This window comes from Alternaria dauci, chromosome 1 (genome assembly GCF_042100115.1).
Source record: "Alternaria dauci strain A2016 chromosome 1, whole genome shotgun sequence".
NCBI lineage: Eukaryota > Fungi > Ascomycota > Dothideomycetes > Pleosporales > Pleosporaceae > Alternaria > Alternaria dauci.
The window spans coordinates 59,379-86,221 of NC_091272.1; the positions used below are offsets into that span (position 1 = coordinate 59,379).

The 26,843-nt window shown below is 53.0% G+C and overlaps 7 protein-coding genes across 7 annotated transcripts; 5 read left to right on the plus strand and 2 right to left on the minus strand.

Moving 5' to 3' along the window:
* Positions 1-925: 925 nt before the first annotated feature.
* ACET3X_000006 (uncharacterized protein) lies at positions 926-2,437 on the minus strand (the record flags this gene model as incomplete). Its single annotated transcript, XM_069447909.1, has 1 exon — positions 926-2,437. One exon carries the CDS (start codon positions 2,435-2,437, stop codon positions 926-928), a length of 1,512 nt encoding a protein of 503 aa, XP_069310248.1.
* A 1,103-nt stretch (positions 2,438-3,540) lies between these two features.
* Positions 3,541-5,229, plus strand: ACET3X_000007 (uncharacterized protein; the record flags this gene model as incomplete). Its single annotated transcript, XM_069448018.1, has 2 exons — positions 3,541-4,634; positions 4,692-5,229. The coding sequence occupies 2 exons, from the start codon at positions 3,541-3,543 to the stop codon at positions 5,227-5,229; spliced, it is 1,632 nt and encodes a 543-aa protein (XP_069310249.1).
* A 971-nt stretch (positions 5,230-6,200) lies between these two features.
* Positions 6,201-6,965, minus strand: ACET3X_000008 (uncharacterized protein; the record flags this gene model as incomplete). The annotated part of the gene is made up of 2 exons (XM_069448128.1): positions 6,201-6,397; positions 6,461-6,965. 2 exons carry the CDS (start codon positions 6,963-6,965, stop codon positions 6,201-6,203), a joined length of 702 nt encoding a protein of 233 aa, XP_069310250.1.
* Positions 6,966-9,730: 2,765 nt separating this feature from the next.
* On the plus strand, positions 9,731-10,319 carry ACET3X_000009 (uncharacterized protein; the record flags this gene model as incomplete). The annotated part of the gene is made up of 2 exons (XM_069448237.1): positions 9,731-9,825; positions 9,890-10,319. 2 exons carry the CDS (start codon positions 9,731-9,733, stop codon positions 10,317-10,319), a joined length of 525 nt encoding a protein of 174 aa, XP_069310251.1.
* Positions 10,320-15,167: 4,848 nt separating this feature from the next.
* ACET3X_000010 (uncharacterized protein) lies at positions 15,168-16,757 on the plus strand (the record flags this gene model as incomplete). The annotated part of the gene is made up of 1 exon (XM_069446233.1): positions 15,168-16,757. One exon carries the CDS (start codon positions 15,168-15,170, stop codon positions 16,755-16,757), a length of 1,590 nt encoding a protein of 529 aa, XP_069310252.1.
* A 6,524-nt stretch (positions 16,758-23,281) lies between these two features.
* On the plus strand, positions 23,282-24,680 carry ACET3X_000011 (uncharacterized protein). Its single transcript, XM_069446344.1, has one exon. The coding sequence runs from the start codon at positions 23,964-23,966 to the stop codon at positions 24,564-24,566; it is 603 nt and encodes a 200-aa protein (XP_069310253.1). The 5' UTR covers positions 23,282-23,963; the 3' UTR covers positions 24,567-24,680.
* Positions 24,681-25,431: 751 nt separating this feature from the next.
* Positions 25,432-26,808, plus strand: ACET3X_000012 (uncharacterized protein; the record flags this gene model as incomplete). The annotated part of the gene is made up of 1 exon (XM_069446455.1): positions 25,432-26,808. One exon carries the CDS (start codon positions 25,432-25,434, stop codon positions 26,806-26,808), a length of 1,377 nt encoding a protein of 458 aa, XP_069310254.1.
* Between the last annotated feature and the right edge of the window lie 35 nt (positions 26,809-26,843).

The following is a 26,843-nucleotide window of genomic DNA, read 5'->3' on the forward strand; positions in this document are numbered from 1 at the left end:
CGCATTCTGTGACGTTGATAGAGTTTCACTGGAATTAATAGTATATATCAGTTTGTGGGCATGAACGTGAGGGCTCTTCCGGAGACCTTTATATTCATTTCGGCTTCCGGCGAGGCTTCTCGATATAGCAATAACAAGCACGGATAGGGCAGTTAGGCGGAAGCAGGCGGAAAAGGAGGCTCAGCGTAATACAGAGCCGATACCACCCTGGTCATCAAGCAGCGTTGATCTGTTGAGTTACAATGTACTCGCCTTCAGAGTTAACGCAGATAAGCGTCAGAATGCGTCGTATAAGGAAATGATTGTGAATTAAACACGGCCTGAATCGGTGCATCTGGCCCTCTTGTCTAGACCCTGCTGACATTGTGTACCATTTTGTACTATGATTGGTAGTTTACTGATTATGCATACCTTTTTGGATGCATGGCAAAGTGATGCAGGGCAACCCAGGTAACGTTCTGACAGCTGCCGACGGAATTCGAAATTGCTGCCATACGTCAAGTGCGTTTTTCGAACAATAAATGAAGGTTCAGCAAGCGCTTATGTTGTAAACCCTGTGAAAATTCTGGTTAGCTGTAGTTGATTTGCTACCGTGAGAAGCGTGCTTGAACGGCGTTAGCCACAAAACTAGTTCTATTCAAGAATACACTTTCGTTGGGACCTCGGCGCTACTGAACTTTGTATATTACGCGTCTCCACAGGATAACCTAAGCATCAAAGTGATAGATGTGTATTTTTTTTTTTTTTTTTTTTTTTTTTTTTTTTTTTTGAAAACAACAGTCTGTTTCAGTTGTCTCGAAACTGGGGAACGGCGAGAACCAACGGGGACAGATTTTGATAAATGGTTTCATATCGCTGCAGTACCTGGCGGAGAGAGGTCCGGTACCTGCCTACTCCATCCCGGACCATCAATGTCGCTTCGCGATTACAACTTGGCAAAGACAGTCGGCACCGTCCCTCCCATTTCCACGAGCGTACTCTTATTCCGCACCCAAGCTTCCAGGCCCTTCTTGCCATTTTCCACGCCTACACCGCTCTGCTTCCACCCGCCCACGCTCATCTCAGCCGGACTCTCGCCCCAAGTGTTGACCCATGTGATACCAGCTTCGAGTTGGGCAATGACCTTGTGCGCGAGATTAATGTCCCTTGTGAAGACGCCCGCCGCAAGACCCACGTCTGTCGCATTTGCGCGTTGCACAGCTTCTTCGACCGTCTTGTAGGTGAGTATGGACATGACGGGACCGAAAATCTCCTCGCGCACAATCTTCATGTCGTCGGTGCAGTCTGTGAAGACGGTGGGCTGGACCCAGTATCCGTTTTGGTAAGCCTTGTCGCTGTGCGAAGAGACCCAGGACGGTGTTTCCGGGCCGCCGCAAAGCAGAGTTGCTTTGTCGTTGTTGCGGCCGTGCTTGATGTATTGGATGACCTTGTCGTGGTGTGGCTTCGATACCAAGGGGCCGAAGTTTGTGGTTGGGTCGTGCAGGTCGCCGGGGCGAATGTATTGCATCTTCTCAAGCAACCGCTTCTCAAACTCGGATTTGCTGCTTTCCGGGATGAAGACGCGGGTTCCGTTTGTGCAGACTTGGCCCGTGGAGAAGAAGTTGGCGAGCATGGCGCCGTCGACTGCCTGGTCTATGTCGGCGTCGGGGAGGATGATGCAGGCCGACTTGCCGCCGAGCTCCATGGTCACATACTTCATCTCGCCCGATGCGCTGCCTGCGACCTTCTTGCCCGTCGAGACTTGGCCTGTGAAGCTGACTTTGGCAATGCCAGGGTGCTTGGTGAGGTATGCGCCGACCTGGCCACCGCCCTGGACGACATTGAAGACACCCGCCGGCACACCAGCTTCGGCGTAGATATCCGCGAGGACCGTCGAGTGCAGTGGCGTGAACTCAGAGGGCTTATACACCATGCAGTTTCCCGCCGCCAGACACGGCGCTGATTTCCACAGCGCAATCTGGATGGGGTAGTTCCACGCGCCGATTCCTGCACATACGCCCAGCGCGTTCTTGGTCGTGTATACCCACGCGTCGGGTCGCAGTTGTGCCGTCTCGCCGTTCATGCCACCGCCGCCAACGAGATTCGCAAAGTATTCGAGCACATCGGCGCCCGTCACCACGTCGACGGTCGATGTCTCGGAGAAGGGCTTGCCCGTGTCGCTGGTTTCGATGCGGGCGAGTTCGTCATTGCGCGTGCGCAGGATGGAGGCGGCGCGTTGGAGGATGCGCGCGCGCTCGATGGGGGGTGTCGACGACCACGAGGGGAAGGCTCTTTGTGCCGAGGCAATGGCGGCATCGATGCCGGCGTCTGAGGTGGTGTGGATGTCTGCGACTGGCTGCGCGGTCGCCGGGTCGATAGTCTGGAAAGTGGACGTGGACGAGGCGGACTGGAGCTTGCCGTCGTAGTAGGCGCATCGGGGCGCATATGGGAGGGACATGGTGAGAGTGGCTTGTTGGCGCAATGGGAAAGCCAGGTATCGGGAGAGGGCGCTTCTGGTGGTGATGGGGTGTTGCAAGAGTCTGGTCACGATGGGCGACATGCACCGGCAAGAGCCTTATGCAGTGTTTAGTCTGCACACTGTCAGCCAAGGGCTCAGAGATTGGCGCGGTGATGTAACGTCGACTAACATTTGCGTACAGCGATAGCGGTGGGGGAGCTTGGATGCAGCGGTTGCGCCTCAATTGCCTATCACGGGTCTGCAATCCCTTGGAGCGTCACCAACGCGATGCCTCAGCTGATAAGAGCCAGGATGTGATCAGGATTTTGGATCAGATACGGTCGAAGCTGTACGCACACGACAGGTTCGCTTTGACGCGGAAACGCCCTCTTTCTTGTCGATGCTCGTGTCTGGCATAAAAAAATGTGGTCCGATGGCTGCCGCCCTCACCGCCCGAGCATCGGGGAAGGTGCGGCAAGGGCGGACAGGGCTCGCCTGCTCGGAACCTGCAGCCCAGCGGGGTCGCACTAGCGCAAACGCGGCCATCGCATCATCGGAGCCTTTCACGACGCCTTTTTTTCTTCTCTCTCACTTCCTCAGTGAACGTGGGTTCGCGGCTGAGATAAAATTGTCGCGCTCGCAGCATCGGGCTTCTGAGACAGCTCAATCCATAAGTCACACTCGTACCCCGATTACAGCTTTCCGTGCAACCCCAGCTTGGCTCCTCGCTATTCTTTCCTCCGCTGCACTCCCGCAACGTCGCTGACGTCGTTTGAGCACGTGCAAGCGCCTGGTCCATCCGCAAACGGCCCTATTTAGCACATTCTTATCTGGAAGGCCAACGACATATCCTGCAGCAGCTACACGACTCTCAACCTGTACACCAGCCTCCCGTACAGCTCAACTTTTTGCTGGCCCGGCCTTCTCCCGAGCGCCCGATCGCGAACCCCGGCCCGCTCAGACGACATCTTTTCCTGAGCCATAGTCTGGTACAGATATATAAGCTTGCCTCTGACGTGAAAACTCGCTTCTCCAGCAGAGTTGTATTCTCCATCATCTCCTCGCCACCACCCGAAGCCACAACACCCATACGCAACCACACAATGGCATTCGAGACTGTGACCTCCATCCCCAAGGATGCCGAGTATGACTTTGTTATTGTCGGAGGAGGCACAGCTGGCTGTGTTATTGCCTCGCGACTTACCGAGTACTTGCCCAACAAGAAGGTCCTCTTGATCGAGGCCGGCCCAAGCGACTTCATGGACGACCGTGTATTGCTGCTCAAAGACTGGCTCAACCTTCTCGGAGGCGAGCTCGACTACGACTACGGCACCACCGAACAGCCCAACGGCAACTCTCACATCCGTCACTCGCGTGCAAAGGTCCTTGGTGGCTGCTCATCACACAACACCCTCATCTCCTTCAGGCCGTTCGAGTACGACTGCAAGCGATGGGAAGCGCAAGGCTGCAAGGGCTGGAGCTTCAAGACTTTTATGCGTGTGCTTGACAACCTGCGCAACACCGTTCAGCCCGTACACGAGAAGCACAGGAACCAGCTCTGCCTCGACTGGATCGACTCGTGCTCAACCGCCATGGACATTCCTGTGATCCACGACTTCAACCACGAGATCAAGACCAAGGGCGCGCTCAAGCCCTCGGTCGGTTTCTTCTCCGTCTCATACAACCCTGACGACGGCCGCCGAAGCAGTGCCAGTGTTGCCTACATCCACCCTATCCTCCGCGGTGAGGAGAAGCGCGACAACCTGACTGTCCTCACCAATGCGTGGGTCAGCAAGGTCAACGTCCAGGGCGACAAGGTCACCGGCATCGACGTCACCTTCCAGTCCGGCGAGAAGCGTACTCTCAACCCCAAGTGCGAGACCATCCTCTGCGCCGGCGCCGTCGATACCCCCCGCCTGATGCTCCTCTCTGGTCTTGGCCCCAAGCAGCAACTCTCCGAGCTTGGCATCCCCGTTGTAAAAGACATCCCCGGTGTTGGTGAGAACCTGCTTGACCACCCCGAGAGCATCATCCTCTGGGAGCTTAACAAGCCCGTACCCGCCAACCAGACCACCATGGACTCTGATGCTGGTATCTTCCTCCGCCGCGAGGTGCCCAACGCAGCCGGCGACGACGGTGACATTGCTGACATCATGATGCACTGCTACCAAATCCCCTTCTGCCTCAACACCGCTCGGTAAGTCCTCTGCGATCCCCAAATGTCTCCGCACTGAAAAACTAACGTGTCCATTAGCATGGGTTACGACTCCCCTATCGACGCCTTTTGCATGACTCCCAACATTCCCCGCCCCCGCTCCCGCGGCCGCATCTACCTCACCTCGTCCGACCCCAACGTCAAGCCCGCACTCGACTTCCGCTACTTCACCGACCCCGAAGGCTACGACGCCGCCACCATCGTCGCCGGTCTCAAAGCCGCTCGTGAAATCGCCAAGCAAGCACCCTTCTCCAACTGGATCAAGCGCGAAGTCGCTCCAGGACCAAACATCAACACCGACGAGGAGCTCTCCGAGTACGGTCGTCGTGTCGCACATACCGTATACCACCCTGCTGGTACAACCAAGATGGGTGACGTCACCAAGGACGAAATGGCGGTTGTGGATCCCGAACTTAAGATCCGGGGCCTCAAGGGCGTCCGAATTGCGGATGCGGGGTGCTTCCCGGAGATGCCGACCATCAACCCCATGTTGACGGTCTTGGGCATTGGTGAGCGTGCGGCGGAGCTGATTGCGCAGGAATGGGGATGGAAGGGTCTGCAGAAGGAGAGGTTGTAGACGAGCCGTGTGGGGTTGTGTGGGGTTGTGAGTACATGCCACCACTATATGGGCACGGCATGGGTAAGATTTAGATGTAAATTCTTTGTATATGATGAGTGATGCACATGAGCGATGTGTCCCGATGCGACACAATTAGTACCAAATGGAATAGATACCCTTGCAGCTGTACGATCTAGACATTGGTGTGATTAAATGTAGCTAGGTGAGCTGCTGGTGACGAGCGAAACATTTTGAAGCGTTTGGATACTTATGGCCTAGCTGCTCATTTGACCATCGCAGTGAAATTTGTACGTGGATGTACATGGTAACAGGATGTTGTAAGAGACGTTGAGTTGGGCACCCCGGTTCCCCACCATGATCGCCATGCTTAGTTGCTGGTTGCATGCAAGCGCCCGCTCTAGTATCCTTCCCCACACTTCAAAGATTCGCTGGCACATCACACGCAAGACTCCTTTTCATGGTCAGGGGTATCTCGCGTCTTACATCTTCGCCCTCCATATACCTGCATGTCTCTTTATTCATAGATATTCGTCATCGTCGTCATACTCAAACAGCCTCGCCAAGCCATCTCCTTGCTCAGCTTCATCAGCGCTCTCCTCGTACTCTACACGCTCACACTCCGGTATCATGTCTCCAGCTCGACCGTCCATCTCCGTCTCCCCGCTCCTTCCAGCCTCCCGCATGTCAAGCGGTCCTCGCCCCTTGAACTCCCCCCTATTATCCATCTCATGCAGCACCACACCAAACTCACCCCGCTCATCCCGAAAGCTCGTTTTCAACGTCTGTTCATACCCCAAACCACCTCTTCTCCGTCTATACTCTTCAACGCGCCGTCTCCTGCGGTCCTGATCTTCTTTCTCCCTAATCCACCTCGCCACCGGTCTCGGAAGTTCGTTTGGCATTATCCCTAAATCGCGGTTCATACAACGGTTAGCGAAGTCCAACAGATTCCGTGCAAAAGTGCGGTGTTACGTACCAGTCTTCTTGATACCCCAACTCGCCACGGCCAGCGCGGCTTGATTCGTCGACGACAGAGCCGCCGTGCCGACGCTGCGCGATGCTTTTCCGATACCGGATTTTGTCAGCGCAGCGCCAAAGGAACGCGATGCGTAAGAGACTTGGGTGAGCGCGGCGGTGGTGTCGTGCAGAGCGGCGGACCAGGTTCCTGTTTGCACACAGTGTCAGTGTATAAGCTCTTGGTACATTTGTCAGAGAGGGTACTGTGTACCTGGAAAGGGGGGTGTGGACGGGAGCGGCGTGGTCGATGTGGGTTCGGGGAGGTTTTCCCACTCCTCGCTGTTGGTGGGGGATAGTGGGGAGGAGGGAGAGGGGGCGGGTGGTGCGGTGGATTTGTCTCCGTTTCTGGAGATGGACGAAGGAATGGCGGAGTTGGGAGTGGTTTTTATGCGCGGCTGGAGGGAACGGCGTTGTCGCTCTTGCTCTGCTTGCGTACTCTGTGCGCGCTTTCGTGCAGGACCGGACCGTCGCTCTGAGTCTGCCAGCGCTTCATGGAAGTCGGCGAGTTGCGAATCGCTCAAGAACGGTCTAGACATGGATGCGTCTTCATCGTCAAGTACGCTATCGGCGCTGGGGTATTCGTCGATGGACGACGACGTCGCCGCCTGTGGCTGGCCCTTCTGTTGGCGTGGGCGGCCTCCTGAGATGCTCTTTTCTTTTCCACCAGGGATGTTACCACCTGCGCCTTTGTGAAAGCGCGACGTCTTGTCTGGCATGGCGGCTGCTATGGTTGTCTAGTTCTCTGGCGCGCAAGTAAAATCCAGATGTGGACGAGGAAGTTCGCGATTCAAAAGACGATCCTCGGTGTAAGGAAGAGAGATGGTCGAGATGGCAGCGGCGCTCGTCGATGCAGAGAAGAGATTATGGATGGCCTCGCAGGATACTATGTGCGCGTTTGGTGTTTGTTAGGTGATGCGAACGCTGAAGAGAGCGTCACGACCCGATTTGCGACTGGGATACTATGAAGAGCGTGGTGAGAGTTCAAGCAAACGGTAAAAGAGCGCTTGTCAAGAAGTATTCACGAAATTCATGGTGGACCCTGGACCATGGTTCATGGTCGGTGGACCAAATTTCGGGAAGACGCATTGAGAATGCCCACTCTGGTGGGTCAAATGTGGAGGCTGGGTAGAAGGGATCCGGTATCGAACCAACCCATCGCAGCTTGATGATAGCCATTCAAAGGCTTCGTACCAAGCCTGTGATGCCGATACAGTATGTCGGTGTCGAATGTCGTGGTGAATGCTTTCTCACGTGACCGTTGCCCAGCACGACATCGAAAGTCCAACGTCGGAAGCGCCTCGCCCAACGCATCAGGTCCGCCTTGTATATAAGATAAAACAAGCAGAGAAGCTGCGACAGAATAGAAATGCGGAGAATTCAGCGATACACGGTCGACACGCCTGGAAGTCAAAACTGTCAGGAATGGTCGAGTGACATCATCTTGGTAAATTCCCTTGAGGTGGACAAACAATGTCCTAACAGTGAGTGATGCGAAACCAGGTCGTGCATTGGTCTTTCAGATTAACAAGAGCCCTGAGTTCTCGTTCCAACTTTATCTACGTGACGGTCAAAGTGTACGTCACACTGTCGCATTTGCCGTTGATGATCTGCCTATCCCCGCCCGCCAATTGCAGCAGTCCTCTCCACGTGCCTCCATGCTGCATGTTGAAACAGGCGTGATCGATGTTGTTGGTTTGCATAAATTCCAATGCTCGAGTGACAGCATCATTCATGGTCTTGGTTTCCGCTGTAGTATCGCAGTTCTTGCCTGTTGTCGCAGCATGGTACTGATAGTTGATCCTGGAGTGATACGTTAATAGCCATCATAGCACGTAGAAGAGAAGGAAAAGCTCTTAGCCACAAGAAGCATTGCTTGAGATGGTGCCGAACAGAAAGGTAGGACATACCCGTCAAGTCGGCCAGATATGACCCCACAGGAGTTCGCTTCGCTTCGTTGCTTCATCAAGCCCGAAACATAGGTAGCAATCGCATTTACGTTGAGTGCGACCATAGATCCCGCACCGAGAATGGCTACCTGTTCTTCAATGCTAAGGCGCTTTTCAAGATTCTCGCTGTAACGACAGTCAGCAGGCAATGAGAAATGATGTGCAACCCTAATGGACTAGAGCTCTGAGTAAGGAGAGTCTCTTCGGCATACCTAGTGTGGGATGTCTCGCTCAAGACCGGCAGCGCCTCTCGCGTTGGTAGAGAAACCGCCAATGCATTGTAGCCAAGGCATAGAGTGGTAGCAGCGATTGTTGAGAGACGCATGATAGTCTGTCGAACGGGGCGTGAGTGGAACTGTTGTAGGTTGTAGAAGTATGATCGTCGAGTGATGGAGATGTTGAACTCAAGTTGGCGTACTCTGCTGGATATATATGCGCTCACACCTTGGGTCGGCTAGACTACCAAGCTGCCTTTGATCAACCGCGAGTTGGATGCAGGGACGCCTAAGACTATGTCACTATAGTAATTCATTGGCTTCCCGGACAGCACGCCTGAAGAAATGATCAGTCGGCAACTACATGCAAGGGTCACAATAGGACGGCATCATGCTTAGCGTATAGAAAATGCCGGTTCACCAAGTAAGTAGACCGATTTTGGCGTACATGTGTACTTCAAGATCTCCGGAAGACTGCTATACCTAGTTAGATTATGCACGCGAATCTACCCATGCTCCTTGCACATGTTGATGTGATGTTCTTTGTGCGTAAGGCGCACTCCCTATATTGGCGTATTTTCCTCGTGAATCGTGCTATTCTACCTCGCCGTTTATCAGGCGTCCGATTTTCGGTCTGCTCAGCGGGCCGAAGTAAACCGTTTCATCGAATCCACCCGGCCCTCTTCCAGAGATTCCAGCCTCACGGAAGGTTGCAGTCGTCCAACAGATGCTCCCGGGTCAATCATCTCCAAAAGTGTGGCTTAGGCGTCCATACTTAGTCGGTTCGAAAAGCTGCACGGGGGCTGTGTGTACAAGGCGTTCCGTGTTCGGCCCGTATACAACCATGCTTTTGCTCCGACCGATTCTCCGACTCCTAGACTGATACTTCGATGATCAGCATGAACTTTGCGGATGGCGCTTAATTTAGACTGCGACCACTGATCATGTTCATTTATCAGTCTTCAGGCACCCCGCTTTTGTTACTCCCGCTCCACTGGTAGATGTCGACTACATGGATTCACGTCGCCGACTACCACTTCCCCTTTACGTCTTTCCTCATGGCCACTCGAGCATTGGGAGGCCTCGTCAGGCTCAGATCAACGAGGCAGAAACGTCGTCGAAAGCTACAGACTCGCCGAAAAGAGGAAGTAGGCCGCAAGCCTGGTGACGGTCTTGTGTTCCTCCCTTTACATATTTAAACGATACATGCGTCCCAATATACGTTACCTGTTCAGCTCACATATCCACATCATATCAGAATCTTTAACCTACTAAAACCCGTCGTTGAAATCATTCTTTCGATACCGTCGACCTTTCACCATGCGCTTCCAGCTAGCCCACATTCTCTGCGTGCTCGGAACTGCCGAGGCCATCGCTATCGGTGTTCCCGAAAAGCGACAGATTGGTCGCGAAAAGTATGTTATCAATTCCCGCAAAACGTTAATTTGGTATTGCAATTCGCTGATCTGACGGTTCCAGCTACGCAGTCGTGAGAGATATCGCTGCCCCTTTGGAGGCTCGCAGAGACATCGAAACTGCCGCCGCCTTCGTCTCTCAAGGCGCAACAGCCACGCTCGCCATCGCTTCCCTTGCCAACTACTTCGCCGTATACATCAAAGGCCAATCCCAAGTCAACAGCTGCTCAGTGATCTCTGGAAATGTCGACGGCGCTGTCTGGCAATACTATGCGACAACGTCAGGCCCTAAATGCGACACAACCTCGGAGACCAAGACAATCAAGAACGCTGTGGAGCGCCAGCTCGAGTGGATGCATGACAACGGCTACGACTCAGCTTGCTTCAAGATGGACCATGGGGGCACTTGGGAGGGGCATCTGAAGATCGCGTTCAACGGCAAACCAATCGCCTCAGACGCCAAGTGCAATTCGCTGCAGTACATTGAGCTATGAGTTGCAAGTGGCGAAGCGGGGAGAAAGGTAGCCGGACCTATAGATAACAATCAGAAATGTGCATATCTCTTTGTTGTCTTTCCACGAGCTCAGTCTCTACCGTTCGATGTATACCACTTCGATGCTCAGGTTCCTACATCTCCTCGTAGAGAGAAACACGAAATTTGGTTCGATTGCATGCTTCTGACCGCTCCGCACTCTACGGGAGACTGTGGCTTCGCGCAGAGTTCCATGGTCGAGCTAACCGAGAAGAAATGTCCCTTCTTCGCCATTCTCCTTCCAGAAGGTACCATCGCCGTATTCAAGAAGCGGATTACCGGAGGTGAAGTCTAAGAGGAAGATCCGGTCTTCCTGACTTCGGCCTTGCCTACTTCGGGCATAGATATTGTGATGAGACCAATGCAGGTTAAAACACCCAACGCGCTCATAATGTGCGCCCAGCTGTCGCATGATAAGTATCTGTGACTCTTGCTCACATCTCCAAGGTTTCTGGGTGAGTGTCCTGCGCCGCACGGCAACGGCGCAAGGGAGCTGTACGCTGTCTTCCTGCATACTTGCAATATCTTTGGCATCCCAAAACGGCAGAACAAACAGATCAAGCTCGGGGGCGTACGGAACTTTGACATAGAATCCGTCGGGTATACCAGGCTCATGATGGAGATATTCGAAGTCTAGCATCACTATGATGGTCTTGAGTTGGAGGAACTTCTCCTGTGATAGCGTATGTGTGTGATGGCCTTCCGACAATTTCCCAACAACGTTGGCAACATGTCTGAATGCTCCGTCATGCCAAATGTCGAGCGAGCAGCCGGATGAGATCATTGTCTGGAAATCGAGATAGTCGATTTGGCCTTTCCAGCCAAGGGGCGACCAACTTGGAAACTCTTTGCGCCGGGAACACGGTAGATCATGACACCAGTTCAGGGCCATGTATACACTTGATGCTCCGGAAGATCTCGACCGCTGAATTGTCACGCCCTGTGTATGATCGACACCCTCAAGAGTCCCAAGCGCGCCGATGATAGCATTGAGAGCGTCTTCTTCGTATGTCAGACTTCGTCCCGCGAATTGGCGCATCATGTGATTTGCACGATCCCAAGGACTCATATTACCTGGTAGCGAGGCAGCAAGTTCCCCTGTGATCGATGCGCCTCCCAAAATCTCGTTTCGCAGTTCTTCATCGCAGATGTACTTCAACCCATGTTCGACAAGGAACAGTCTCCTCTTCGAGAGGTAACCTTCTTGCAACGTCCAGGCTCGAGAGTACCAAGTAGATGCTGACACCGATTCTGTGACTGACCCGGTGGTCTTGACCAGACTTAGGTTTTTCGTGACAGAACAAAATTCAGTATAGCAGAACCTTCTGCTTATTCCTGGTAGACCGAACATAGCATCTTTCCCAGCCGCTGCGATGATGGTCAATTGGGCCGAGGAGTATATGGCACCCATTTGACCAATTTGGCAGGTTTGATCATTGGGGTTATGTTGGTCGATACACTGTATGATTAGCTTTTGTCTACCAACTCACACACGGATAACGTACGTATCTATCCACCCATAAATATCGGTACCCAAGGATCTTAGTTGCTTCAATACTGTCTTGTACGGTTTGGGGTAGTACATCTGGGAGCTCTGGAAACTGTGGTCCCTCAACCGCCTTCGTTTGCTCTGTATGTTGACCCCAAACATAAGAGAGTGCGACGAAGTGACAGCTTCCTGGAGCCAAGATCACAGTCTTCTCGTAGCAATCAAGCACTTTCAAATCCCTCAACGTATCGCATGGCTGTGGTCTGCATTGCTGGTGATCGGATATGCAATCCTGGATCCTCTCCTTCATTTTTGAAGCATTGACGTATCCTTGGTCGTCGACGAAAGGCTGTTTACCGACGAATTTCCCGTCCAGTTTGCGCTTTTTGTGCCAAACCTTGAGGGGTGATTGTATCGAGTACTTGTTGTCCTTGTCTCTGAAACGAAGGTAACCTGCACTGTACACAATGAAATAGAGCACTTCAAGGCTTGGTAGGTTGGAAGCAAGTATTCGACAGCTTGGACAGGCACCGAATCGCGATGCTCCTGGTAACCTTGCCATGCGAAATGACCTCGGACGCTCCTCATCTCGCATGGCATAAATTTCAGCCCACGGTATCCTAGAGCAAGATTCGCATAGGTCTTTACACACCACATCTGAGTCAAATCTCAGCCGCGCAAGATTTTCTTTCAATTCTTGAACCCCTCGTTCGATCGGGTTCTTTACGCCTTGCACAATTTTACGCCCTATGTTTCGCGCGATCGCATGTCCTGAGCGTTGCTTCGATTCTTCACCACGGTCTTCCAGAACTTGCTTCGTTGACATCAACGTTCCAACGTAAGGAGTCTGGCGGGAAGCCATAGACGGGCTGTTCTTGGTGGTCTATGGCAGAAATAACCCCCGCAAGCAGGGCAACCCGTAGTTGTTTCTGAACAGTGCGACACCAAGTATCAGACTTGAGTGTTCCTTATCGAGAGTTCTCGCAAGAATTAAGCCAGTGATACTGTAAGACGATGCGGCTGGTGTCTCATCAATCGAGCTAAGGTGTAGGAAGATGGAAGGCTGAACTCTGAGCGATTTGAATAATGCGCTCAATTCGCGTTTTGAAGGTATCCAGTGCCGTAAATAGCGTTGAACAGAAGCAATCACTAGCTTAATGATGCGAAGATATTATCCTGGCAAGGCTGTGTGGTCTACTGATTGAACTGTGTTGTGGCAAGGGACACAACTACCGTGACGAAGACGAATAGATGACGAATCGTAGCGAGTTCAAAACAACCTAAAGTCGGGCAATAAGTATGGATCGCAGTTGCAGTCCTAGTCGTCAGTTGCCTGCTCTGATGGATTGAGAAGTGCGGGGTTGGGGAGATCCCTGATCATGCCCTCTGGACACGTGATTGCAGTTCGGCTACAATAAGCAACCATGCTAACACACTTTCGGCAGGATCCAGACATGTAGATGTTCTTTGTCAACACCAAAGGTGGGGTGGCGTTCAGCTGCTATCATGATGGACCCGGGGACACTCAGACGGAAAGTCGAGAGGTAAGGCTACCGTAGCGCCCAGTCACGAGGGCGTATGCGGTGCGGCATTGTGACATTCATTGGAGAAAGGAGGTCAAGATAGTCGTCGGGGCGCAAGTAGGTACTATTGCCGCTTTGTGCTCCATTTGCAACAAGGGTACGATGTTGGTGCATCATGACGGCGAAAGGCTTGCCCGCCTTACTGCACGTGGCGTCACATCGACTGATGCTAGCCTCATGTAGCACGGGTCAAGGGACACTGAGCAGAGCCTTACCCTAAGAACAGCAATAGGCATTCCTCTCGCCTGCAGTTCCGTATATGCTACAACCGATCGACTAACGATCACAGTGAGCAGCCAGAGCAGGGCTATATGAAGAGCAACGTCAAACAAAAGATGCGTGCTCAGCGAAATTGATGGGTCGACACGAAAGCCGCATGAGTCACAAGAACGGTAGAACAAGCTGCGCACATGCGTTCGCGCGGTGAGTCCACCAGTAGAGCGAGTAGAAGTTTCGTCGAAATTGGACACTTTCCAGAGACGGTGCTCTCGCAGTCGCTATCCACTAGGAATGTCTTCATCATGCTCATGTGTGCTCGTCCAAACGCGTTATTGCCGTGCACATCTCTCTGTGTATCGCGCCCCGATAAGCCTGAGCTTTGATCTCAGTCGCGCCTTGACCGTGTGATCATGTCGCGCCATCGTGTTTGTCCCATAAAGCAGAACCATAGCAGATACATGCTAAGTGTTTCCTCTAGAAGCGATGTATTGAGTGCGACGCGACTCGTGGAGGTATGCGCCGCGGTATCGCGGCGAGCCTAAGCGGCTGTTGGCATAATAGCCGTGTCCGAAGCTCTGGAGCGGTCGATCAATTCGTTCATGCTTGTCATCCTCTCAATCGTCATCGGTTTGCGAACGGCTTGGGGATAACGCTTCTCGTTGTGAGTTTCGATCAAAGGATCCAGAGGCCATGCGGCGATGTGGCCATCCGTCGTCGCTATCCTCACTGGAAGGGATGGGTTCACATGAAGAGCCATGAGTGCACGATGGTTATTGAGCCATGAAAGCAAGCCTCAACGCATTTATACGCGAATGACAGACTTGCCGTTAGTGTGCTGGACGGTGTTGGAGAGTTGTAACGCGGAGGCTCCACACTAAACTGGCCTCACCACCCGTGCACTTGATGGTCAATGGCACTAGCTTGAAATGGAACTCGTTCCGCTTCTCCAATCGTCAACAAAGAATGCGACGAAACTCTACCATTTTGTTGTTCGTTGATATTGTTTAGCCGCAGATCCTCGCACCTTTCTGTAGGAATATACTTTCTAGTCATTGTTATGTTGGTCGTCAAATGATCATATCGCACATCAAAGCACAATCTCCGTGGCTGTTGCGACATCCCCTACTTCAGGCAACCGTGTATGCTTCCGATCAAGTCGGTCTTCACCCGGGCTGTTCATGTGCAAGTTCTCGGCTCCACAGGTTAGATCATCAGTGGGGGTAACGGCATACTTAGCAAAAGAGGATGGAGAATCCTCGCTAATTGCCCTGTGGCGCGGTTTTGCTGCAAGGGGCGTCACGTAAGGCAGCCACCCGACAGGAAGCGCACCTATGTTTTCTTTGTCCCGCAGTCAACAGTCTCCCAAACAAGCTTGTGCATGCTGCCACCCTTTCAGACATCCGTTTACGCTGCGTTTGTTGACCAACACTCGCCTTCCTGCTGGACGCGTTCTTCGGAACCAGCTCGACGACTGAACATGACGTAACACCCCGACGTCACAACTACGCCCACATCCAACATGTTAGTAGACTCGCGTCGCGTCTTTCAAAGTTCCAACGGCTTACTGAACACGCGCAAAATCGGCTGTTCGCCAAAATTTCCCTGGACCTCTCGCAAATGGCTTCGTTTGCTATTTGCCTTCGTTGACTTAGCCATCTGTGTTAACATCTTTGTCCTATCCAACTGGACTTACGTCGAAACCTTACCAAGCGATATCCTAGGGAAACAAGCTTTCCATCCGCAGCCTTTTGTGTCAACAGCGCACGACTCGGAATCACAAATTGAAAGCGGCGCCGACTTCTGGACATGGGACACAAAGACGCAGTTCCAAACGAGGGAGAGCGTTGACTGGCAGGGCGGCGCGACTGACGAATGTGCTCTCTTCCCAGTGCAGCTTCTCTCCAAAATCCAGGTCGTCCTAAAGACCGGGGCAGCAGATGATGCGTCGCGCACTGATGCCCAGCTCTCCACGGTCATCAGGTGCATCTCCAACATCCTGATCGTTTCCGACGGAAATCATACCTACGGCCGCGGCCATCAAGCTATCGACGCTCTCGCAGATTTGCCGCCAAACACGTACTTGAAGCCTGAGGACTATGCCGTCTACGAGGCGCAAAGGAACGCAAGTCAAGAGGGCACGAAGCTGCAACAGGGTCATGAAGGGTGGGTGGTTGACAAGTACAAGTTTCTACCGGAGGTGGAAAAGGCGATTGAGCACAACAACGCGGCCGAGTGGTACGTGTTTCTTGAGAGCGACACGTACATGTTCTGGGACAACGTCTTCCGCCTTCTAGAGAACTACAACAGCTCAGTGCCTTATTACTTCGGTTCGCCATCGCCTGGAAGAAGTTACCAATCTCAATTGAGCCCTGAGAGCGAAGAACAGGTGTGGTTCGCATACGGGGGCGCCGGCTTCATACTCTCCACGACAGCTGCACACCGACTGGTCAATCGTCCGCGTAACAACATCGGTCTCAAGGGTCCCCGGCTCGCTGTCGAATACATGGAGGATATCAGAGCCGATTGCTGTGGCGACAGTATACTGGGATGGGCTCTGCATGACAAAGCCGGCATAAGTATCAGTGGTCTATGGCCAATGTTCAGCCCTCATCGGCTCGAAAATGTTCCATTTGGCAAAGACTACTGGTGCGAACCTGTTATCAGTCTCCACAAAACCGACCCAGCCATCTACAAAAGCCTTTGGTCTTGGGAGAATGGACGACGGTCAAACAGTGAGCACCCCGTGCTCTACCGTGACCTACTCTTCTCATTCCACGGCAACTTCTCCCAGCGCGAGAACTGGGATGCAGCGTTCGACGCAGGCTTCCAGCTGCCTGATAATTCCACCGTCCACGCGACTCTTGACGCTTGCAGAGCTGGGTGTTTTCGACACGACGACTGTATGCAGTACACCTGGCATGGGCAGCATTGCTATTACGCGAGGGCATTGTACATTGGAAACGCGAAACAGCCAGATGGCCATCATGAACCAGAGGACAGGAAGTACATCAGCGGTTGGGATGTCACGAAAATACAAACTCAGAGCTTCGAAAGGATCTGCGAACAGGGGGCGCATTGGGTGAAACCAAGCATTGGAAGGAGATATTAAATGCACGAGATATGTATACGAGCTACGTTCGTACAGGGTTCATTGCTAATTGATCATAAAATCGGAACTTGCGTTCACCTAAGCTCATGGGGTACACGTCGTGGTTGGATTCTGTTCTTTGTCAGCAATATGAATGTTACATTATGATCGAGTCAGACCCAAATTCTACCTCAGCTTTCAACACCGCAAATCGCCATGGCTTGCGCCGGCTCTTTCTTAGCCATGAGCACGTGAACACGGTCGCTAGTTGCGCGCCTAGTCAAGAGGGCATCGATGCCAAATTCCCGGACGCAATATGACTCTTGCTCAATGCAGAATTCTTCCGCTCGACACAGATTGCCTGAGCGACGAAGAAGCCTCACGAACTCTCGGCGGAAGGCAAGGGTATCGGATGGTTGGGTACCATGCACAGTCCCCATGAGCTCTATGGCATACTGGAAGGCCGTCTCGTAGATTTCCTGATTAGAGGTTTCCTTCCTGAGCTCGCCACATAGAAGCACCAGTGGGTGCTGCACGCCGAAGCGTATGCCTAATATTCCTGACATATAGTGCAGCAGACGGTCTCTGAGAGGCGGACATGCATTGGCATTCGTTGGCGACAATGTAGCCAATACATCTTTCAGAGTCCCCAGCTCTATTTCCACGTTTGATGGAGCTTGAATGGCTGCACACGCACGGGAAGCAAACTTGAACGTCAATTCCGTTTCATGCTTCTTCGCCATGCACATGGCGTTCTTCACATCCACCCCAAAACTACGCAAGGCTGCACTCTCTGGATTCGGGAAACCGAGGCAACGGGTACGCTGCATGAGCCTGAGCTGGTGTAATCTCCATCCTGCTCTCCAAAGTTACAAAAATGTAATTTTGAGATAGGCTGATGATTCTCTCCAGACCACGTGTGGGCGCGTATGGCAGGGCCGGAAACATATGTTTTGCATCGGGGTCTTTTCCAGTGGCTTTGAACTGGACATGCGTGGGATTCGCAGTCAGGCTATTCAAAACCATCGCCCAATCATTGCGAGTGGAGTCTGGCTTCAGCGGGTCCGTCACGCAACTGTCGCGGTCCTGGTAGATGATCTGAATCCAGTCGGTTGACATATTCGCAGGAACCGATCTTGTTGAGCTCCGCCTCGGGGGCATTTTGTGAAGTGCCTGAATTTGCTCTGCGATAGAACTGAGATCCGAAGACGGCGGCTGAGATTGGACGTGGTTCAACAACGATTCCAGGTCTATCTGGCGACCTCCGTATGTCACATCTGTGATTGAGTAGCCCAAGAGTCTTGCAGCAACGATCTTGTCAATGATCTGCTCTTTTTCCGATGCTGCTAAATTTTTCCGTAGATTCCATTGCTTTAGCCTAACGCAGTACTGTCGTCTACTGAATGGCGGCGTCAACATCGGCGAATGGCTAGAGGAATACACAACGAGGTACTCACGTCGCATAGAATCCATGCATGCGAAGCATTGCTGATTGAATCTCGTCTAGGGTGTAGTCCTCCTGAATGTAATACCAGGCAATTTTCTGGCGCCTTGCCTCCCAGTCATCTGGCCCGCTTGGTCTTATTGGCCGACGAAAAGTGGGATTATCTCCCTGACATTCAGATTCCATCATGTCTATTTCAATCCGATCAACTTCGAGAATGAAGTCTTTTGCGATTGTACGATATCGTTGGCTGCTTACACGTGGGTTTTATACTGCGATAAGCCTGCAAGGTGGCTCGGTGTAAGTCATGTGCAGCAATTCTGACGGCAGAGTGCATGGCGATTCCGTCCAGCAGGGGTGCTTGTCAGCCGTTCACCAACTTTCGAGGCACCTGAATTGTCATCTACATGCAGGCTGAGGCTTGGTAGGTTATACCCGGTTGGCTGGAGTTTTGGAGTTCATGCACACCAATCGGTGATCCCATTGTGGCGGCAGTGCACAGCCTGGGTGTTTGCTGGCACCTGTTAACATCGTTGATTTTTTCATGGGTACCTAGGTATCTTACACATTCGAATACCTCGCTGTTCTGAGGGAACCAAATAACGCGCAAGTAACAATGAGCCTTACATGCGATCATTGTCACAATCTGCAGATTGAAAACCTTCGCGGAATCTCTCATCGGCATCACGACAGCCTGCTAGAGCTCAAGACATGCGCACAATCCAAAGCATGCACTCTGTGTATGCTATTCTGGGAGTGTCTAAGGAACTCCTGTGGTAAACATAGCATTCAGGCCTACCTAGACGGACGGCAAAGCCATCCAATCCATTTACAGCACACGACGATATTTCTGCAAGGATTTCTGCAAGACTTGGGCATGGGCGCAGGGCCGGAGCCTTCGCAAAGGGAAGAAGCAGCAACTATATTGGTATCTTCTGGCGAACTCACATCCTCTCGCGTGCATGGGACAGTATCGGTGTATGCAAAACCAGGTGAGTTTGTCCATGGCCATACTCCATGTTGGGTATGATTCACGTCGCTCTGTACCATTGCGGCACCGTATCGCCGGGCCGTGTCGCGTTACTCAGATCATCGCCCAAGTATAATTCCCTCGCAGATCATGCGGCGTCTAGGAACGGAACAAAGAGCGCTAGTATTGATTGAGCACGAACGTAATAGCTCTTCGTGTACGAAGCTAACCATTAGCATGCAGGTACATTTGCCACCAAGTTCTTATCGGGGAGGTTGACTACAAGATCACACAATCTCGATCTACGCAAAACAATATCTTTCAAGTGGCTCAAGGAATGCCAGACTCATCACGACCGTTGTGGCGGCACGTCCCCTCAGCTTATGCCAACCCGCATTATCGATCTAGAAGATCCCGAAGCGCAAGGCAGGATAAGGCTCAAGATCAGCAAAGATCAGCTTGGCCGTTACCTCGCACTCTCGTACTCTTGGGGCCTTGGGATCCGTCACAACGTGAAGCTTCAAAAAGAGACTCTGAAACCTTACCAGGATTACATTCCCGAGCATTTGATGACGCGATCGCACCAGGAAGCTCTCCTCATCACACGCGAGCTTGGATACCGCTATCTTTGGATCGACGCTCTGTGCATTATCCAAGGAGACCCGGAAGATTGGAAAGCCGAAGCGCTCAAGATCGCTGACGTATACTCTAATGCCGAGCTTACGATCGTGGCTGGACGGAGTGACGACAGTACAACAGGCTTCCTTGATCTCATTCAAGAGCCATTGCTTCAACCTCAAGCCCTCCCATACCATCGGCCTCAGCTCCAAGACTACCATATCCAGGACTTTGGGAAGTGCTTTCTAACACTAAACAGATCAACCCACTCCGGACCGGTCGATGAGCGCGCCTGATGCTTTCAAGAGTCTGTCCTGAGCCGGCGCATGATCGTTTACGGTATACAGCAGCTAAGCTTCAAGTGTCGCAATGTCTCTTGGTATGAAGATGGGAGTCTTATACGTTACCAGTGGGCCAATGGTGGACGGTACGACCTCTCTTCTCCACTAGCCGGCCAGGGGTTTTCCCAAGAAGAGATTCTGGCCCGCTGGTATGACCTAACGCAACAGTACTCCTCCCGCGACGTGTATCAGCCGACGGATAATTTTGCAGCATTGGCTGGCGTGGCATCAAGGTTTCACCGCGCCTTGAATTGCAGATACCTCGCGGGATTATGGGAAGCGGACATGGAGCGCGCACTTCTGTGGCGAAGTCGACAGCTACTTTTTGGTCCACACTCGAAACAGCCTCTGGAAAGACCGGTCGCCGTTGACGGGCCGCATGTGGGTCAATATATCGAGCGCGCACCGTCGTGGTCATGGCTTGCACTTCGGGGTCCCATATTCCAGGCGAACAAGCCTCTCAAGACAAAAGAGCAGGTCAGAGGAGCTAGGTCAAGCATCTCTCTGAGATGTCAACCTACAGCCACCAACCATGGAAGGTGGAGTCCAGATGATTGGACACTTGCAACCTTGAAATATGAAAAAGCCTGTCGCATACAGATTCATGGATACATCCGCGAAGTGCGCCGCTCTGATGTGCATGTTTGCGATCTCCCGACCAAACCAAACTGGCAATTTTCATACGCCAAACTCAAAGAACATGGAGTCCTTTTTGAAACGCCTGAGAGAACGACTGTTCCTATGACTGTCGCTGTCGGTATGTTTGATCTTGGGGGCGAAGAGCACAAGCGACTGTGGTGCTTGTGTTTGTCAGAAGAAGAAGGCATTCTTCTTGAGAGAACTGCCGATAGCTGTAGTTTCCAAAGGAGCGGAATTTTCTACATCGTGGCTACCACGTGGTTTCATGAGGTAGAACCAACCGATGTTACTATCATATAGCTCAGGGCCAGCCAAGTAGTGTTCAAGGGTGTACGACGAGTGATATAGCCTATACGTTGTGACAATATGCTGCACCGTTGAAGCTTTGAAAGGACCTGCGAAGAGGGTGCGCATTGGGTGAAACCAAGCATCAAAAGCAAGTATTGAACGCCTGATGTGTCGCATGTTGAAAATGCGGCGAGCAGAATGTTGGAAGCACAGCATAAAGACAGCTTCATTTCTTTCACACGATCGGATCCGAAGACAACTAAATTCCAATTAGTGCCAGTTACAAGGACCAGTATGAACGATAAGCAGAATCGTGAAACGAGTAGTCCCGTTACAACAGCCGTTTTCCAGAGTATCGTTGCTGATTCGAATTCATTACGGTGTTCAAGAGCATACAATCTGTTACATTCCCATTTACGCCCTATAGCAAGACCACTTGTCCCACCCACCAGAACACCAAGCGTACACACCGGGACCATACTGCCTCGTGCATGCGGCAGGTGTATCTATACTGTAGGAGCCAGGAAAGCCAATAACACATTGCCAGTCGTTGCATGTATTTCCTACCCGAACAGCTTGGATGGCGTCAATGTACACATTCACTTGGTCCCTGCACGCCCGGGTCATGTCGATGCCGCCGAGACGTTGTCCAGCTGCTGCAGCAGCTGCTGCAGGCGCAGGTGCAGGCGCGGTGAGGGCTGTGGGAGCAGCAACTCCTGGCGCGGCGAAGATGCTGAAGCCAAGGACTGCGGTGAGGACGGCGTTGTAGGTGACCATATTTGTGGTTGTCTTGGTGTCAAGTCAGCAATCGGAAAGAGGATGGAAAATACTTGTATAGCGTGGACTGCACTCAGAGGGGGTTCATAGAACTTACATGTTCAGGTATTTGATGATAAGTTGTGAGAATGGTGGACGGTATCAAGGTCTTGCTGCGTGCTCGTAGAATATGTGAGGATAGATGAGATCTGGCCAGGACGAAGAAGGGCTGGTTTTATAGCATTTCGCTCTCACTCAAGCACATGCTGTTACTCAACACCTAGCTCAACCATTAGGCATGCCGAGGCCTTCGACCAGGTCATCTTGCTTGTAGGCTAGACTTTTGGGGGTACGAAGGAGTTGGTATGCGTTCAGTCAATAGCACTAGACCAGTTTTCGTGATTAGGTTTGCCTCAATACATATCACCTCCGTCGTATGTACAAAGTGGTTTATGCTGCTTTGCGGCGCAGCTTAGTGGGGTCGATTTCCAGACGGGCAGTCGCAAACCTATGTGGCAAAAGCCGCAACCTGCTGAAGGCTCAAAGCTACGTAAACGATGTGGTTGATAGTATGGATACAGGAAGGCTTAGTTGTTTGAGCAGAGCGTGGACGCTGGTAGAGTGCTAAGTCCCCATAGAGACAGATCTGGAGGAAGAAGTTTGAGGTTAGAACTCGCGTAGGCTCAGACAGCGGGGTCATTTGAGAGCCGAGCACACAGCGCTTAGGAGATTAGCACCAGACTCTAATTGCCACTGGAATATTCTCATGGTAGCGAAATTATCGCACAGTTCGTCTAAACATGCTCCTTACGGCGTCGCATAGTGTTTGTGCTCGGGAAGTGTTTTTCTCAACAATAGGTAGGAAGAACAGGCCTGCGCGAGACTTAGAATGGCTCAGCGCTTCGGTTCGAGATTGCAGGCTTGATCTCTAAGAGTCGACATGCGTTGTATCGCGGTTCATTCATCGCATGTCCCGTCATTTGAGTTACACTGTGCCGTACTCTAAGCGCTAGTCCTTGGCGAATAGAGAAAATTCGCGCTCTTTCCGAGGATGCATAGATTCTCCGCGAACTGACGATATCTAGAAGGTGGAGTTTTTCATAGTAGCCTTTTCGGAACGGATGCGAGGCTTGATCAACGTTGGTCGAACGCGGTTGTTGTCGGCGACCCAGAGCGAAAGCGGGGCAGCAATGTATGCCTACGCTGCATGATACAGGTAACGCAGTTATGAATCTGGAAGGTAGGAGTGAGCGGGCTGCACTATGAAATCCGGCATGTTCTACCTAGGTAGGCAAGATGGAGTGTTTTCTCTGCACTTCGAAGCAGACATTGTCATGTAGTCCATGAAGATGAGTATGGGCAGACCCCGCTATCACGTGAAATTTGGTGGGGCTCTGATTACAAAGACAGAGCTCACAGCTATGCAACCAATAGTAAGCTTTGTCTTAGGTTATCTGCTGCGCCGCCAGCACAGCTACCTTGAAAAGCTATCACACCAGGTTAACCACTACATCACTCACTCCCCAACTTTGATTCAGGGCAAGTCAAGCCTGTAGACCAGGGAATTTCTCATGTTCGTGCGCGCAACCACGTCCGCCTTGGCTCTGTCGAACACGACCTTGCTCGTTGCAAAAAAGCACCGCGAAACCGCCGGCTGAAGTACACACCTCAGGCACCAAGTGCTACCAAGCACCGAGATATGTTGCGAGAGAATTTGAAGGGTTTAGACATCAGGGTACGGCGGGGCGAATACGTACCTGTTCGTAGTACCATGGCTGAAGCATGCAACGTCGGCGACGAAGACGACAGGGACTCCACTCACCGCTTGTGCAACATCGCCGACTACAGCTCAAGTTCCTTCGGAGTACGAGACATGTCGCCGAGCTGCGCCACAGGTCCGAGCACTGGCCACTCCAGTCCTCTTGGTCTCAGGAAGTCGCCGCAACACCCTTGATACCGCTGGACGCCTATCGTGAGCAACGACAACTTTTGAGTCAGTAGCTGGGGCCGAGCGCCGTATAAAAACGCGAATAGCTCGTCGTGACGATGTACAAGTACTTCAGCTTGTCTTCTTGTTCGCCCAACGCCTCGCATTGTCAGAAGCAAAGCATCAGCGTCATCGCAAACACGATCTTTTGCCAATCCTAACCCACAATCCTTCCAGAATCACCATGGCACCGTCGTGGATGGAAAAGTTCATCGTGCGCGGCGACCCACCACTCCCAGACCCGATCCGTACCTCATCGCACCCCCATCTCTCACTCGACTACTCCGCGCTCGCAGAGCACCATCGCGTCTTGACCGCGCCAGGCTCGCCCACGCCGCGCTACGAAGTATCGCGCAAGGCCATGATGGGAGGAATCTGGGGCGGTAAATGCACCGTTACAACCCCGTCCAATTCCCAAGAGATCGCGCTCATCGACTTCCACACTTTCCACTACACCATCGACTTCCCGCTGCGGAACCACCGCATCGAAATCAGTACTGCGAAGCGTGTGTTCAACGGCAGCGGTGGGTTGGGCGAGCTGCGGTGGAAGGCGACGGGGATGGAAGCAGCGGGCGCGGCGTCGTGGGAGTTACGGGATGAGGCGGGGCTGGTTGTGGTTGCGGAGATTGATGGGACGCAGATGAATGGGAGGATTAGTGTTTGGAGAGAGGGGCTGGAGGAGCAGAGCGTGGAGGAGCTGGTTGTGGTTGGGATCGCGCAGATTGAGGAGTATAAGAGGATGGTTAGGCAGGCGAGGACGGCTGCGGTGGGGGTGAAGCTTAATTGAGATGGATGCTCTCTAGGATCAGCACGTCAGTAACATGACGAGTGTAAGAGGAATTGATCACAGGCCAACGCAACAACGAGGCTGCGATTCAAAGGCTAGGAACGGAAGTCCGCGATGTTATCCCTGTTACATGCTTGCACCATTTTGTGGAGGTTCGCGGCCCGACTTTTCGCGAAAACCCTTTGCGCTAGCTGCCTTGCCATGACCGTCGTTGAGCTGCACCAGAAGTCGAGATTGAGATGGCGCAGGCAGTGACCTTTTCGACAATCTCGCTCTCCCAGAGTGATACGATGTTGGCGGTGTTCTTATGTTGAGATGCGCGCCCGACGCTTCGGCGCCAAAGACGATTAGCGGTCCGAGGCAGGGTCTGCGCTCGCCATGGACCCTTTTTTGATTCCTAAACACCGCATGAATCATGTCCTCTACACTGCCATCTCAGCCAATCACCGTCCCGCCAGCAGCAGCACACACGTTCCAGAATCCAGGCGCAGATGGCGTCATGCATGTCCATCGCTAGTCCATGTGTTCCTGCAATCGCGGAATGGGCCTAAGCGGCACCAAAACGGCGTGTAGTGAAGGCATAGATTTTACGGATTCGGGGCGCGAGACATGCGCAGGGCTAACAAGAAGGGCGTTGATCCGTCGTCGGCGTGATTTTTGTTCCTTTTCTTGCACCTCTGGACTCACACGCCAGATAAAACTATTTGATACCCCCTCGTCTGCTCGTTCATTGATCGCAGTATTGCGCGATTCGCTTGCATCGTCCCGCCGCAAAGCGACAACCCCCACTACAAACATCGCAACATCGCAACAACAACGCGACAGAATCAGCGCGTGCCAATCGCATTTCTAAACAATCGCAGCCATGGCGACAACGCCCATCGAACTCGCGTCCACTTCCACGACGCTCCCCACGCGCCAGAAGCCCATCCCCTACACATACGCCAACGGCCGACGAACCCCACTCTCCTCGATCCTGCCCCCCCTCGTCTTCGGCACCGCCACCTTCAACCACCAGTACAACAGCGACCCCTTCGCGCTCGACACCACCGGCCTCGTGACGTCGGCCCTCACCCACGGCATCCGCGCCTTCGACACGTCGCCGTACTACGGCCCCTCTGAGCAATTACTCGGCGATGCGCTCGCGACGCCGTTTGTGCGCGAGACGTTCCCGCGCAACTCGTACATGGTGCTGACAAAAGTCGGACGGATAGCGAGCGACGAGTTCGATTACAGTAAAGAATGGGTGCGGGATAGCGTGTACAGGAGTCTGGAGCGGCTGAACATGGAGTACTTGGACCTCGTGTACTGCCACGATGTCGAATTTGTGAGTGCGGAAGAGGTCCTAGAAGCGGTCCGCGAGCTGCGGCGCCTCAGAGACGAAGAGGGCGTGATACGGTACGTCGGTATTTCGGGCTACCCGCTCGATGTGCTAGGCGACATGGCAGAGCTGGTCCTGCGCGAGACGGGCGAGCCGCTCGATGCAGTGCAGTCGTATGCCAATTTCACGCTGCAGAACCAGACGCTCGCCGGGCCACGCGGGATTCTGCGTCTGAAGAACGCGGGCGTCGATGTCGTGCCGAATGCGTCGATCCTGGGCATGGGGCTGCTGCGTCGTGAGGGTGTGCCGGTTGGTGCGCTCGGTGACTTTCACCCCGCGCCGTCGTCGCTGCGCGAAGCAGTGCGCAAGGCGAGTGACTTTTGTGACGACTACGGGGAGCGCATCGAAGTCATTGCTATCCGCTTCGCGCTCGAGACGTGGATCGCTGCTGGCGCGGTGTGCGGGTCGCGCGGTGATCCTGCGTCGGGTGTGGCGTGGAAACACGAGTCGATTGACGATGTTGGGGGCTCCAAGCTGGGTGTCAGCGTCATTGGCGTGTCGCGCGCCCCGGAGCTGGAGAAGACAATGCTGGTCTGGCGCTCGATTCTGGATGGTTTGGAAGGCGGCAAGGAGACTGCTGTGCAAGCTGGGCGCTGGTATCGCGCTTGGGAGTGGAGTATCAATCGGAAGAGGGCTGTGCAGATTCTGGCAGAGGGTGTGCAGGAGGTGCTTGGTGACGGCTTTGGGTATGCGTGGTCGAGTCCGGATCCGGGGTTCGTGAACAAGAGGAAGAAGGTTGTGGTGAAGACGACACGGGGCGATGCGCCAGGAGCGTGGCTGACGCCCGCCGCAAGTCCAGAGGCAGTGCCGGTGAAGGACACGAGTGAGGTCGTGGAAGACAAGTCATTGCCGCTGCGGTAACGAAGACATTGCAGCACATGTATATAGCAAATAAA

Coding starts and splice junctions, on each gene's coding strand:
- ACET3X_000011 (XM_069446344.1), top strand. CDS start 23,964: ATGGCACCGTCGTGGATGGAAAAGTTCATCGTGCGCGGCGACCCACCA.